General features: G+C 37.0%; 1 protein-coding gene across 1 annotated transcript in view; it reads left to right on the top strand.

Annotated features, from left to right (window-relative positions):
• RALGPS1 (Ral GEF with PH domain and SH3 binding motif 1) overlaps positions 1 to 16,401 on the top strand; it is a 75,235-nt gene that overhangs the window by 44,740 nt on the left and 14,094 nt on the right. The window contains exons 12-13 of the mRNA XM_058818323.1: positions 1,333 to 1,426; positions 9,254 to 9,321. Of these exons, the coding sequence (XP_058674306.1) occupies positions 1,333 to 1,426; positions 9,254 to 9,321 (162 nt within the window). The remainder of the gene's footprint in view (positions 1 to 1,332; positions 1,427 to 9,253; positions 9,322 to 16,401) is intronic.

Genomic DNA, 16,401 nt, shown 5'->3' with positions numbered 1-16,401 from the left:
ACTGTTTCCACCAGGGGCAATCAGAGAGATTATCTTAATATCTTCCCTTTATTTTGCAGTAGATACGATGTCTAGAGTGTGGAATGTGTTCATTTGGTTATCATTTTGTTGTTAGCATACTGGTAATATAGTTACAAAATGAAATACAAATATTTCAGTCTACACTTGGTTGTTCAATGTGCTAAGCTTTTGCGAGTGTGTTGCTACTGGATGAAGTCAGGAAAAGGAGGGGTTGTTTCTTTTTGTTAGCAGAATTTTACTCTAAAAATAATTTCTGCAGTTCTAGCCTGCTAGTGAAGCTGTATATCAATAAATGTGCTGGTTTTGGTGTCTTAGTGAATACTCAGTGTACTCTTGGTGACTTAGCACGACTTTTCATTGGTTAAACTTGAAACAAGCTGAAAAGCCTTGAGTGCAGCTAAACAATAAAATTCAGAAAATTTAAAAGCTGAAGTTTTGGAGAGCTTAAAGAACAAGGATTGTTAGATTGTGAAAAAACAAGGTGAGATGTTAACTGTGTATGCTTAAGTATCCAGCCCTTTTTTGTCAACTTCGGTATTTCAAAGTATTTAAAGGTAAGAACTAGGCATAATTACATATGATTCTGAACAGCTAGATCATTCAGGTACCATTTTCTTATTGTGAGTTTCATATTGTCTCTGAAAATTTTGGATGACAAAGAAACCTCCTTATTTCATTGACCCTTTCCTTTTTACAATTTTGGTAGCTTGCTGCAGTGCCTTGCATTACCTTTGAGTCCTTTGTTAAAATTAAGATTAAAAGTAAAATACGGCCTTGAAACAATATTCTGGCATAATGGATGCCTTTAAAACAGTTACCTTTACAAGACCACAAAACTTTAGTTATGTACTACAAGGCATGTTCCTGTCCATGCACCATGTGTCAAGCGGTTTTTCTGTCATTCTGAACTGTCTTTCATTCTCCTCAGTTCACGGACATATGAGAACCACTAATACCTATGGCTAAAGGCTTTGATTTTCCCCAGAACAATGAACAAAAAATTCAAGCAGTTTTGCAGCAGAAAATTTTTTTCCACCAGCAAGATAGCATCTAATGAAATCCACCAGCTTTCATGATGATGAAATGCATCTGTATTTTCTTTAACAACTGAGAGCATCACTTTTGCTCAGTCAAGTGTTAAACACCTTTTTAGGGTCAAAGAATTAGTTCTGCCCAATTTACTTTTTAGGGAGGTTCAATTTCTGTTTCCATGAAGGTATCATAAGATCCAGAAAAAGAAATCACCTGAAAAAATTATAATTCTGAATGACATAAATGTTAATGGTTTTTGTTTGTTTGAACATCCCACAGATTATCTCACAACACTTCCCCATGTGCAAAAGTATTTGAAGTCTGTCCGTTACATTGAGGAACTTCAGAAATTTGTAGAAGATGACAATTACAAGTAAGTACTGTTCTTTTCTTCAGGCATTGAGAAATGTAACAGAAAGATTACTTAGTCATTAGTTTTAGTAAGAACTGAGCAAAAAGCCCTTGGCTGAAGATGTTTTAAGGTGTTTCTGCTAAGTAAAATCCAGAATTACTGTCTTGCTTTATGACTATAAGCAAATTTACAAAGTGAAATGTACTAGTGCAAAGTAACAGTTTAGAGTAGATGAAAATCTAGTCTTTATTCTATTAATTGATGATTGTGTTCTGGGAATTTTGTTCAGTAATACTAAAGTTATCTCCAAGATGTCCAGCATTGACTCTATAGTATTATGAATAATACATTGAGGACATCTACCAATGTCAAGTTACTGTTTTTAGTAAGTTAATACTAAGTTTTGGGGGTTTAAGCATATTAAAACAATGTTTACAAAGGACACAGAGAAGAGTTAACCCGCACAGAGGTTTGAAGCAGATGCCAGAGGCTCATTGGTCAATATGTGAACATGCTCTAGTTAAAAGTGATAATCCCTGGCCAGTAATTCTGAGAGAACTAGAAAGTTGTCATAGGCTAAGGAACTGAGGTTTTAAATAGCTCAACCAAGCTAGATGCAATGCTATACAATTAGCTGTTGACAAATAAAGTAACTATTTAAGCAGAATTTGAAGTATTCAAAGCAAACATATGTTCAGTCATACAATGCTAGTATAAAATATTTTAGCATGTTTCGGAGAGTAGGGTGGTAATGAACTTCTTTAAAACCGGTCTTGTTACCAGTTTTGTTAAATACTTCAGTTAAGAATTTTGTCTCAGAATTTATGTGTACTTAGACCATATGCTAATAAGACAGTGATGGAAGGGTTCATTGAAATAGAACGTGGTTTAGATACCACCAAGAAACAATCTGATGGCTAAAATAATAGTGCCAAAAACCCTGGAATGTTATATAATTATTCTCACACTAGTTTATAGGCGTTGATCAGTAGATAGCTGTCACAAGTGAGATACAGCACTTGACTAATTCATCCCTACTGCCTATCAAATATAGTGTTTCCATGAAAAAATAGAGTTGTTTATACTGCTTCAGAAGAAGCTGGTGAGAGCTTACATGGAGCATTGTATGCAGTTCTGGCCATCCATGCTTGCATGCTTGAGGGTTTAAGTAAATGATAGTGCAAAGGAATGTGTAAATTCCTTTACTCAGTCCCATGACATTGTATATGTTTCACTCACAGACACATTGTGCAAGAGATGCACACTGACCATGAGCAGTGCACAGAGTCTTTGAAAAGGTCAAGAGGTCCAAGACTTTTATTAAGGGTAGTCTGAGATTTAAACCTCAGTGTTGAAATTTAACAAATGGTCTTTCTTTACTAATTTTGCACAAGCTTCTGTGCTTCATTCAAGTTGTGAAGACAGAGAAAAATTAAACTAAGCAGTCATTGGCAAAGGTGAAGAACTGTAGTTAGTAGAGGCTTTACAACCCCTGGATTGGATTAAAGAAACTGTTCATATTGTTAAATTTGATTTTTAGATGGAGTTTCCTGATGATGCATCAGTGTTAACCCCATGTATACAATATCTTTCATAAACTGTACTATTTCCAAAAAAATGAATTAAACAAGTGTTTTCCATAAACATATGACACCATAATATAATATTTGTAAAAACTAGAAGTAATTCTATTTTAAATCTGAATATTAATGTAACTTTAGTAGCAAGCTTGCTCATAATGCTTGAAGGCATTTGATATATCTTAAAGATCATGTAATCCTTAATTTTTAAAATTTAGTTATTTGTGAGATTAATACAATCAAGTTTAGTGGTTTTCTTTCCAGGCTTCACTGTGGCAAGGAAAAACTGGAGTAAAGTCACAAAAGGTATTAAAAAGAGGGAAAGATTTGATTCTTACCACAGGAAAGTTGCTACAGCTTATATACATTGGAAAACCTTGATCTTTCTCTACCATGTTTGTTTCATCAGAATAAAACTATTTAATTAATATAACTAATTAAATATAACTAATTAATAAAATTAATTTAATTCATCAAAACACATCACATCTACCCTTAAAGAAAACTCTCATTCCTCTTCCATTTTACACTAGGTAAGAAGTTTTTGGCTTTTGTTTTAAGTATTTGATTTCACATTTTCCTCTCAGTCAGTTTCCCTTTAGTTTCATAGCATTTTCTGGTCCCATGCCAGAAGAAACTGTAAGCTTTAAAAATGCAGAGAGTACTAAGCTTTTAGAGTGGGTAAGAACCTCTTCTGTCTTTTTCTTTGCAGTGACTGCTCTTTTTGAGCCAGGGACAGCATTAGGGCTCTCTGCAGAAAAATGTGTGTCACCTTTGGCATGAAGAACAGAACTATCTCAGTACCAGGCTGTCAGGAAGAGACACTTAGATAGTTGTCCTAAAACATATTGGCAGAATCTCAACATGTGTTTTGCCAAATGAAAACCTCAATTACACTGGCAAGGAAAATATGGCAGCCACTTTATATAAACAAAGCTTTTCTCTACAATTTTTTTTGTGCCAGTCCAATTGCTTCCTTTAGGTTTGTGCTTGTCAGCAAGCAGGCATGCTCCAGAAAACCCCTGACAATGATGTCATATCCTAAAAATAACAGATCTTTCTTGGTCAGCCCATATACCGTTTTCTGCAGAAGCTGCTCAGTTTTAGCAGTATGTAGTATTGTGGCGCAATACCTTATCCTCTCCTAACCAGACATACCTTGCAGCCATTCCTATCAATTTTTTTTTCTGACCTTTTGGCATTGTTAGGTCAGGCCTTGTATTCTCACAGTTGTTTCTTGAGTGAAACCAGTTTGAAGACTGTTATTTGTGTTTCAGTATTATCTGTCGGGACAGGACAGGATCATCAGGCTGCTACCTATGCCTATAACTTGGTTCTTCAGAGCATATTAGGCAATAGAGTAATAAGATGACTTACAGAAAAATCAGTTCAAATTTAGGTTCAGATAAGGCAAGATGCTGTGGGAAAACATTCAAGAGAAATTGATTGGCAATTAAAAGGCTATACTGACTCCTAGCAATGCTGGTGCTATAGAAGTCCTAGCTGTACCATGTTAGTTCCAGTCCTATGGGAGCAGGTATTATGCTTAGTACTTAAAGTGAGTAGTAGTACTTAAATTAGTACTTGAAGCAGTGAACCTTCGTTGCAGTTCATCTTCAATAAGCCTCCCAGGCAGCTGTATTCCCTGGATCTTTTCCACCAAGAGTTGTGGTGAAAGGCGGGGTGGAAAAAAACCTTCATTGTTAGTCTAAGATTCATAGTGATCCAGTGGCCATATGGTTCAGTAGCTGTAATTGTGGCTTGACTGCCTCTTCCACAGGATGCAAAAATAGAATCATAGAAGCATGGAATCACTAAGGTTGGAAAAGACCTCCAAGATCATCAAGTTCAACCTTTGACCGATCACCACCTTGTCAACTAGACTAGGTAAACTGAGTGCCACATCCAGTTGTTTCTTGAACAGCTCCAGGGATGATGATTTCACTACCTCCCTGGTCAGCCCTTTCCCAATGCCTGACAACCCCCTGTGTGACAAAATTCTCCCTGATGTCCAACCTGAACCTCCCCTGGCACAGGTTGTGATTGTTCCCCCTAGGCCTGTTGCTGGTTGCTCCCCAGCTGGCTATACCCTCCAGTCAGAGAATTGCAGAGAATTGCCTTATCTTTTGGGTCCTTTCCCAACTTTGTTGCCCTTCTGTGATCATGCTCCAGTACCTCAATGTCTTTCCTGTGGTAAGGCTCCCGGAGCTGAATTCTGGATTCAAGTTTTGGCCTCGCCAGTACAGAGGGAGAATCACTTCCCTAGTCCTGCTGGCCGCAGTACTTTTGATACAGGCCAGGATGCCACTGGCCTTCTTGCCCACCTGGGCATACGCAAGCTTATGCTCAGCTGTTGTTGACCAGCACCCCTAGGTGCCTTTCTCCTGGACCACTCTCCAGCCACTCTTTCCCATCCTGTAGCAATGCATGGGGTTGTTGTAACTGAATTGCAGGAACCAGGGCTTTGTCTTGTTGAACCTCACATCACTGATCTCGGCCCATGAATCCAGCCTGTCCAGATCCTTCTGCAGAGCATTCCTACCCTCCAGCACATCAACACTCCCACCCAGCTTACTGATCTTACCAAGAGTGCACTCGATCTTCTTGTCCAGATCATCAACAATGATATTAAATAGGACTGTGCGCAAGACTGAGCCGTGGGGAACCCCCATTAGGGACTGGCCCCAACTGGATGTGGCACCATTCCCTACCACTCTCTGGGTCCAAGTCATCCAACTTCACATCCCAGTGAAGAGTGCACCTGTCCTAGCCTTGGGCTGCAGCCTCTCCAGCAGCAGGAGAATATTGGGGGATACTGGGGGACAGTATCCTTCCAGGAGAAGGTCCCAGGAACCTACTGTTGCTTGACCTACTGTCATAGGACCTACTGTTTAAATGCTAGACAGGCAGCCCAGAGTGTTCAGATATGCCAGACCCGTCTTGTTTGGTATGCAAATAATGGTCAGAAGTGCCCTAAGGGACAGCTTTGAAGACTGGAGTGCTTTGATGCAACTAATATCATCCTTGTTTCAACAAAGATTAGTAAGTTTTGTTCAGCCTCCTCATGGAGCAGCTAAACTTCTGTGAAAGACTATTCTTTGTCTTAATTTACTTGCTTGATACAAGAAGAATTGAGTAACAGTGGCTGTACTGTCCTAGCAATAGTTTCATCCTGTACTGGAGAGCATACTTCCATGAGAAAGAACTATGTTCAAGACTGACTCTCTAATTTATTTTCTGCATTATGTTAGGTTCCTCTTTTCCTGCTTGCTAGGAAGGTTACTCTAAAATGAGCTGTATGGCCCAGTAGCAGAGTGTTATTTAAAACTAGGTTGAAATAGAGGTCCATCCATCTTACTTTCCAGAGCATACCTGCCCTAACATGTTCCAGAAAATATTTTGAGTATCAGGCTTAAAAAAACCAAAAATTGTTCAGTCATCTTTCTACAATCCAAGAACAAAGCCTTCACATACTCTTCTGCACTTGTTCGTGTAGAAGCTTTGTCTTAATTTCCGATGGTAGATTGGTATTTGTTAATTCAGCAAATCTCTATGCTGATTTTTTTCCTAGAGATTTTACTTTCAATTTTTGTTTGACCTTAGATTATTAATACTAACTCCTCAGTTTTGAAGTTTCAGTTTTTGTGGGCAGTTTCTAAGGCTGATATCTAGGATTTATCCTGATGTGTCTCTTAGCTGAACTCTTGCAGTATAATTTTGGAACGTTGAAATTTTGTATGTCAGCATTTAGACCATGCACTAAAACTAGGCTTCCTTACCATGGTAAAACAAAGATTTGTTTTTTGAAAAGGATTCCTGAAACAAACAAAAAAAATCTTAATACTATTGTGATATTGGATGAATATCACAGAATAGTGACTTCTGAGATGAATTTCTGATGTTACACAAGGGCCAACACAAAACAGAGTGTCTTTATGCCTTATGAGTGGTTTATTAGGCATGCTGGAACCAAGGTAGTTTTTTATTTAAAGTAATGCTAGTGATTGACATTGAACAGTCAGCTGTGAGAGTGTCGTTAGGTGTTTGTGGATATGGATGATGCATGTTGGTGGTAAGCACATCAGTCTCAAAGTATGCACTGATCTATTGAAAGTATCACACTAAGCCTCTCAGGGGCCACACCAGATTCTGGCTCCAGGGTCCTCTTTGGGATACACTGAGCATGTGTGTGCATGTGTGGAACTTGTGCTGCTCCATGGAAAATGGAGTGTCAGAGGAATTGCAAAATTGAATTTAGGTGGTGGCAAACAAGCCAGGACTGATTGAAACTGTACTGACTGTCAGTATCTCTTCTTGGAAATAAAGAATGTTTTTGATTGCTTCCAGCCTTGTGGAGGAGAGGGGGAATAGAGGAGAAGGTGACTCAGGAATGACATCTGTTTCTCAACAGTTTATTTTAAATATAACATGTCAGCATGAGTATTTTATATTTACCAAAATACATTTAGGCTTGCATTTATGTGTTCTTCTTTTAATACATCTGTATTTTCATAAGTTGAAAACAGATAAATTGCATTCTAGTTTTTCTGGAAACATTGCAGAATTCTGGCATCATGGAAGTCAACGTCCAAACTGTCAGAGACTTAGAAAGGGCTAAGATTCAGAGTGCCGTTTAACATAACCAAACAGATAACCAACATTATCTAGCTTCCCATATTCTGGGGAGATGACCAGCGGAGAGAGATGTAATCTTATTTGATAGCACTGGAGACTCATTTGTTGCTCTGTTGGTGAATTCCAACACAGAAGTGCAGCACAAAACACACATGCTTTCTAAATGGTGTAATCATAGCATAGCTCTTCCTAAAACCTTGTTAAAAACATAAAGGTGTCAGGTTTTTCTTCCTGCTGTTATGTTCCTCTTTTCTTCCTCACAAGAATAATTTTAGGCAGAAAGAGAGAGAAATAATATAGTGCAAGTAGTTGCATGGAAGTTGATCTCACTTTTGTCACTAAAGAAGGTGTAAGAATGCACTTGCCTTAAATCTTCATTAAGGACTTCATTAAGTTCTTTTGTCTTTTTTCCATACTGAAAGAAATTCCCATGTGATCAACATTTGAATCTTGCACTGACTTGTATTATTGTAACTTTCTAGGAGAGTTATGTTACTGATTCCTAGTCACAGAAATCAAGTGGACAGAAAGAAAAGTAGTCTGGAAAGGAATGATTCATTACCTACTTGAAATACATTACTTTGGGTAGTTAAAAGAATCTAGTACTGTTAGAAGAATAGAAATTCAAAAACATGAAAAGGACTGTAGCTTTGTTACCTGACTTCACACTAAAACATAGTTGACAGTGTTGGAATATTGTAGAGAAGGAACTGAAAGGTATTCCCAATAAAGAGTAGTAAGGAAAGTGGCTGAGCCATACATGATATTTTGAAATGCTGTCATAGGTTTCTTCCTCCACCCCTTTGCATGTTTTTAATGAAGTCAGAAAGCCTTTCCTTGGGGTGCACAGCAAGGTGCTGAAGCTTTCCAGCTTTCGTGTGTGTTCACTGCTGGGCAATGATAGCAGTTATTTTCTTTGGATTTATGCCTAGTCCATTAAAGTTTACTTAACATTGTAGTCCTTCATACCTTTTTGTCAGACTGGTACAGAGCAAAGGACCCATGAATGTCTAGTTAAGACTGCCTAAACTTGAGAAATGGCAGAGGTGATGTGCATTGGGAGATTGAGATTGGTTGGAATGCTGAGAGCACAAGAGTGAGTACATAATAAAACACATGGAGTGAGGCAGCGTGGCATATAATACTTTCTTCTAATCACTTTCTTTTACTATAAGGTGTTGGTCACTTTGCTCTATTAAGCTTCTTTTCTGTAATTCACAGTAACAAAATAGATATTTCTGTGTGCACATTTCGACATGGTAACAGGAAATTTGCTTTCATGTTTAGAGGGAATAAAATGTTAGGTTTGTATACAAATTACTAACTTTTTATGTTTTTTTTTCCCAAGGCGAAAGACTGGATGAACTTATGTTTTTGAACTGAGAGGGAGGATTAAATAATGATTTCTCCTTCTGCTTTTACAGACTTTCCTCAGAGTTTCTTTCTTGGTTCTTACAGGTAGCGATTTACTTTTAAAAAAAATTGTTTGGTTGCATCACAGAATAAATAACTACACTTCCAAGACAGTAAAATGCTAGTTAGCACTGCCAAAATAATTACGTTTTCAATTTCTTTCAACTTTTATTGAGAATTTTTTTTTTTTGTTAATTTCTCTAAAAACTTGTTTTTCCAGATTATCTTTAAGAATTGAGCCAGGTAACAGCTCTCCTCGACTGGTTTCCTCCAAAGAAGATCTTGCAGGTATAAAACATCATTTGAAAATTTGAGTAAGGAAATAATTTTAATTACAGAAATCTTCTACTGAAGTATATAGGAAAACCCAAAGGTTCATCAGTAGCATGAATCAACAAGAAAGATTGCTGACTTGTATGAAAGCAGTTCCAGTTTAAGGGATGTCACAGAGTGTTTGCTAGTTCTGGAACAGGTGTCAGAATATGGGATTTTTTTACAAATGCTTGTGTTTTCATCATTATTTAATAAGTGAAGAAAAAAGAGCCCTCTTGCAATAAAAAAAAAAAAAATAGTGCAGTGAATAACACAGGAAATTCTTTCTTCAGGTTTCTCTGTGATCACATACATTTGAGACAATTTCATTGTGGACAGCAGGAAGACAAAATATTTGTAGCAACAATAGCTTCTAGAAACATCTGGAAAACTGGAGTACTATCCATAAGTTGACAAAAGCTAATCTGCTGTTTATTGCTATGACCAGACTAAACTAACATCAGGCTATGTGAAATGTACTTCCTGCTATATGAGCTAGTAACTCAAAAGCTGTTCTGTTTTAATCTCTTGAACCTGAATAGCCAATTTTCTGTTTCATTATGTAAAAAACTATGTGTGAATGTAAAAACCCCAAGGAGTCCAGACCACAGCTGACATGCATTTATTTAATTGGCATTCAAAATGTCTTTTCTTCTCACCAATGAAAGGCAAAGTAAATGAGAGAAAGAAAAAGGAAAACGCTAAATATAAAATAAGGAAAAGGCCCATGTGTTTTTCCTCTGCCTCCCAGCTCTTCATGTTGGCTGCTGTCAAATGACCAGTTGTTTATAGGGAACCTCTTTTTGGTCCTAGTATTGTGATTGCTATTCCCAGAGTTAGATAAACATTTGGCCTGGTCTTCAGTTTCTTTAGGAAGGTGCTTTTCCTTTCCCTGCTTAATGCTCAGTATTTTTAATTGCTGCATAAAGGAATAGTTCACAGGATATTTTGGGTTTTTATTAGATGAGTTCAAAAGTAGTTCGTAATGAACACTTTCTTCACACAGAAATGCATTTGGAAGTTAACTTCCCCACAGGAGCCATCACAGTGTTGTTCTCGGTATCTGTGTCTGGAAAGGTGTTGATAAGTTACCAGGCTTCTGCTAAGCAGTGCCCACTGCATCAAGGCTATCTCTCCAAACCCAACACCCTGCCAAAAAGGCCAGTGGGCTGGGGATGGGCAAGAGGTTGGGAGGGTACATAGCCAGGACAGCTGATTAAAGCTGCCAAAAGAGATATTCTGTACCATATGACACACTCATCAATAAAAGCTAAGAGAAAGGGAGGAGTGAGGTATTTATTATTAAGGTGTTTAACTTCCTAAGCACGTGCTACAATGCTTGGGTTAGGCCGTGGCTTCTTATTGCCCTCTGATGGGAAGTAGATGGTAAATTTTTCTTGTGATTTCTTTTTCTTCTGCGCACAGTGCTTTTAAAAATTAATTTGCCTTTATCTCAGCCTACAAAGGTTTCGTATCTTATTTTTTTCACCTTGTCCTGTGAAGGCTGGGCAGTACTGACAGCCCATGAAAGTCAACCCACCACATCATGCCACATTTTCTTTTGCTTTTGTAAGGATTTGATTTTTCATACTGGAGACTTGAAACAAAGTCATTGCCTCTCATTTTATTACATCTTTCTTACATTTATAAAGCAGACAAATAAACTCTTTTTGTTCTCTGACTTTTACTTTGTAGTACTCATGTCTGCATGCTCAACTCTTGAACTTTGATGTTAACACTTCATTTGTATGATTATGGAATATAATTTCAGTCCTAGCAGCATGGCATGTGATCATCACCGGTACTCTGTAAGTCTTAATCAAGGGCTGAGACCTTATTAGAACTCTAATGGAAGGCAATTAAAAATACAGTTCCAAAGCTGGAAACAAGAATTTTGAACTTGTCTGATCTAGGTAAGGAATACAGCATGATACTGCAGTGAGCTCAGCTGGAGTCCACAAAAATTGATTGGGACAATGTTCAGCAGTACCTACTTCATTGAATATGGGATCCTATAGTATCTGGTAGTATTAGGAGAGGGTGAATTTTCCCTTCTGAATCTGCAGTGCCCTTAAGTGCTTCTAAGGTTGTTTTACTCAGAGTGAGAATTAATGTGATGACTAGAAACCAAGTGCTGAGTCATTCCTATTGCTCCATTCTTCTGTTAGTATTTCCTTCGAAAGCTTGACCCTTTTGTGGACTACTGTATTTATTTCTTGCTCAGCTAGAGAGTTCTCACTTAGTGCCACTTAGACAATGAATGCCATCGGCATTTTGTAATACCCACAGGAATTTTTCAGTGAGCTGCACCTGTGTGACTGGAAAAATGCTACTAAATGGAATCGAGTACATTTTACTGAAAATATATTTTACTGAAAGGAGAAGGTTTATTAAGTAAGTTAGCATGAATTAAAATTGAAATCTGACTAATCATGAAGGCATTTATTGTTTATTTCACAACATTAATAAATAGGAGTATTGCCATATGTTAGTTTTCAGTAATTCTGAACAAAAATACTCAAATATTAGTAATGCAATATTTGAACATGGAGAATTAAAAATAGCACATTTACAGGTATTGCTGTCAATTTTATTTGGATTCAAATTATACCTTGAAATTAATTTCACTTTGGACATTGTATGCCATAAGTAAGTCCTTTGCAGGTGGCAGGCTACAATGATAATAGATGATCTCAAAATACTTTGGGCAGTAGTTTAATGTTTCAGTAAATGGTTTAAGGCCTGGGAGTTTGATAACAGTGATTTAAAGTTGAAGGTTCTTAGCCCATAAGGCCAGTAATCAGTTCAGTTGCCTTGATAGTACAAAGGTTAATGCATTACTAATAGCAATAGGTCTAGTTGAGTTTTGCCTGTGACATGCTGCCTCCTTGGAGATCAGCATGTATTTCCAGAGACAGAAAAAAAGTTCAATATCATTGGTAATAATTCCAAAACCTATGATGGGATTAAGTGCAGAGAATAGTGTCATCTTTGTGTTCTAAAATATAATTGCATGTGTTGATTATGGAAATTGATTTTACTTGCCAGCACTCCAAATTTATCTTCCACCCAGTTTTCTCTCTTTCAAAAAAATATTAACAGTTTACTGTAGCCAGAGACATTGTGGGTTTCTTTTTTTCAGTTAAGTCCTGCAGCATTTCTATTTAGAAAGTGCTGGAAAAACCATGTGTCCATTTTCCACTTCTTTTGCCAACTAGTTTTCCAGTAAATTCAAACAGGAGGCAGGCATCTGATTAAAGTGACTGTCTCACAACAAGCTATGTTTTGTATATTAGTGGCTAAAAGGGCCTCATTTAATTACCAAATGCATATGTAATTGTGAATAATGCTTTCACCGGAAGATTTAATGTCTTCAATAATGCTGCAGATTCTTGTCCCTCACAAGTATCATTTAAGAAAGAGCTTTAAGCAGTTAAGTTGAATGCTTTCGGGAACCGTGTGATTCACACAACTTCCTTGGCAGCAGCTTAAGTATGTTCATTCTGCCTTGCTGTGGTTTGAGAGAGAGAGAGAGAGAATGTAGCTGGAGAGCTTATAGTATGCTAACTGTTCACAGTTTCTAGTTGAATTAGCTGTAAAAGACATCTCTGTTCCTGCAGTGTTAACTGAAAGGTGCTTGTCATTTATGGTATGGCTGTTAGGTTGTTTTGGAAGGTATAACTCAATAGAATTTCCCAGAACAAAGGAAAAGATTTAATGCAATATATGGTAAATGTAAGCCTTCTAAGCAACTGAAGTTCCTCAGAATTTGCACACCAAATGTAGCTCAGTAGAGAAATGTTCTGTTATGCATACTCTTTCTCATCATGTTATTTGGAAAAGTTCAGGGTGCAGTGCTAAGCAGAACATACAAAGTGGTTCACTCATTCTCTGAAATAGAGCATATTTACTCTGTCTTGAAAAACAATATAAAAAGTTCAAATAATGGTAAAATAATTACCATATCCAGAAAATTTCATCTAATACTAAGTGACTCAAAGACTGGTCATAACAATTCTGTGATTTTTAATGAACCCCTTCATTAAAATTAACACCTGGCATTAAATTTTAGCAACAGCCAGGCCTCTGCTGTGGGTAGCCCTTATTTTGGGGCATTTATTATCATTTGTTATGCAGTAGTCAGGGATGGACCCTTACCCCCCCCCTTTTTTTTTTTCCTTTTTGTTTTTTCCCCCCAAGTAGGTCTTGGTGTAATTCTTGAGGGGAAAATAATTAGACCAGAGGTTTTCTGTTACCATCATACAAGGAATGTGGAATAATTAATCTGAAACAGGTATAATCTCTTCTTTGTTACTCGGGTAAAATTCAGTCCATATTGCCAAGTTCATTCAGCTTTGAGAGCTAGCTCATAACAAACTTTTAGAGTATATATTTTAATTAATTAGAAGGGGCCAATTATTGGATGTAGAGTATGTGATATATAGGAGTTGAAAATCTAGAAACAGAAGGAAGAAAGACTGGGGATGTTTGCACATTTGTAGCCCTCTGAACTAACTATACTACATTAGTGATATCTCTACAGCAGTTACAGCATTTTATAATAAAAAACCCCCACACCATCATTTTCCATGTAAACACTGAGTTTGACATTTAGTTTTGCCATTTGTTTTACTGGTTGCTTTGGCAACTAATAAATAGTTTGTGTTAAGTGCTTTAGCAGCGAGTCATTCTGTGGAAATGAGAATTGTCTAATCCTTGTGCAAGTTCTTGGTCATTTGCTTCATGTGCACCATGTCTGCTTTTCTTACACAGAACTTAGGGTAGAAATAGAAGAACTAAGTTTTCTTCACATAAATTTATGGACTGTGTAGAAAACTTTACTCTTTGGTTTACATTCTCTTCCTCTGTGATACTTTCATGAGAAACTTTTACAAGTCACTGGAGTATTTTTGAAACAAATCAATACCAGACAAATCAGTGGATTCACATGTTATCAACTACTAAATCCAGCTGGAATTAGTGTACTGTGGGTTTTTTCTTAACATACCAAAGCTTCACAAAAATTGTAGAAGAACATTCTGTCAAAACAAATATGAATTTTCCATTGAGGGAATGATTGGGCTCGGTTTTTAACTTCCTCGCTTTCTATTACTTTCTGTGCCTCCTTACTAAACAAGTCTAATGTCCTAGTTCATTGATGCTTATTTTAACTACCAAGCTATTATCCTGAGGAATGTTACAAATATAGACCAGCCAGAGGACAAAGGGCTTTTCTGCCTTGTTTTTTGGAGGTTTAGTTGGTTTTGGTCTTTTGGTTTTGACTCTTTATTCACAGCAGTCACCTGAAATAGTTTCTGTAAAAAGTTGGTTTTTTGGTTTTTTTTTTTTGATTGACTGGTTAATGTATTTGGTTGAACCCAAACTTTAGTTTCCCTGCAGCTATGCTCTCACAATGGCTATGTTTTCATTGCCAATCTTGATGTCACCCAAGCCCATATACTGCCTTGTAGATCCAACTGCAAAAACTTCAGTGTTTTTACTGAAGTGTAAGTCTGGGGTTTGCACATTCCACTGGTACAGAATATGTAACACAAATGCTGACAATTAGTGATTCCATAAAAGTGTCACTTAAAATTGAAAATACCACTTCTATACAGGAAGCATTTGAAGGAAATACACTCAAGTGTGCTTACTGTGCAGTCAGAAGTACGTGTGTGTGTGAGTGTGTGTGTGTGACAGCTTTTGGGGAGCTTGGAGGAGCACGGGGAAGTTCAGTCAAGAACTCAGATTCTTGTTTTTAGTTTGTTCTTGTCTGAGAAGCAGCCATAACAACATTACATGTTTTATGCATTAGTAGTCTTTTGTTGAATTGTAAAGCAATACTCTGAAAATTAAAACTGCTCTTTTACAATAGCCATCATTCTAGGTGTATTTTTTTTTCTGTCATTCTTGATTCTGTGCACAAAATTAATCTAAAGTTATTGATTGTGTATTTTGTAAGTAGATATTTCTCTTTGCAAGTTTTAATTATCACATACTGATTAAAATGGAAACAGCAGTAAAAATTTACAGTGAATATTTAACTAGAGAGTCTGTAGATTGGAATGCCTTTATTTCTTAGAATCAGAGCTAGTAAGTTTTACTTCTTAACTGCTCAGCAAAAAATAGTGAATAGTTGAGACTGTTCTACTTTCCTGAAAAGTAACTCAATTCTTCATCATATAATATGCAACTCATTTTCAGATTTTAGTTTGCATATCTAGTACTTGTTTATTGATAGCTTTTTAGTGGAGAAAAATTGTGAACTGTAACTCCCTTACCCTACTGCTTTTTTTAAAAGCTCTGGAGACTGTAAATGTTCACATGTTTTACTGAAGGATTGCAAAAGTAACATTCATTTATAACATTTGAAGGATTATTCATGGAAAAATTATGCAAAGGAAAAAACAGTGAGATCCTTTGGGATATGTGTAAACTTTTCCAAATGTTCTTGCCACAGATCTCTGAACAGCATTTGACTTGCTCTGATGAAGTTGTCTCACGTTCCCTAATGCAAACACATTTTTAATAACATTTTAATATTTTTATACATCATTCCTGTGCATGTCAGCATAATCTTGAAAATGATGCTGAGAAATAATGAAAACCAAACTAACCCTTGTTCATGCCAGCTGACTGGAAAATCCTGCTAAGAGTGCTTTGTCTCCATGAAAGGCAAAATAACAGAGTAGCAATCATGGTAACAGTATGCACTAGGAGTGCAGCCAGAAGAGTAAAAACAAGAGTTAGCAGTAGCAGATGACTTCACTTATTGGAAAAAAGGGGCAAAATAACTCAATCCGAAATGAATTTAAGTATTGGAATTTTGTTATCAGCAGTATCAGGCATAACTTCCCCAGCTAATTGCTCAGCAGTCTGGTATGTCCATAGACGTCCCTTGGTCTGTGCAGTTGTCATCAGTATCTCACTGCTTACCCTCTTTGGCATCCTTCGTGACATGAGCTCTCTTTGTCTCTTACTCCTTTACAGAAATGAGGTCATCTGCTCTATGCCCCATAACTCATGCTGACACTCACTACACCCCAGATTTCTTGC

The sequence above is a fragment of the Ammospiza caudacuta genome, chromosome 21 (genome assembly GCF_027887145.1).
Source record: "Ammospiza caudacuta isolate bAmmCau1 chromosome 21, bAmmCau1.pri, whole genome shotgun sequence".
In the NCBI taxonomy this organism is placed as follows: domain Eukaryota; kingdom Metazoa; phylum Chordata; class Aves; order Passeriformes; family Passerellidae; genus Ammospiza; species Ammospiza caudacuta.
The sequence above is the reverse complement of the archived record's forward strand: the minus strand, read 5'-3'. Positions and strand labels throughout refer to the sequence as shown.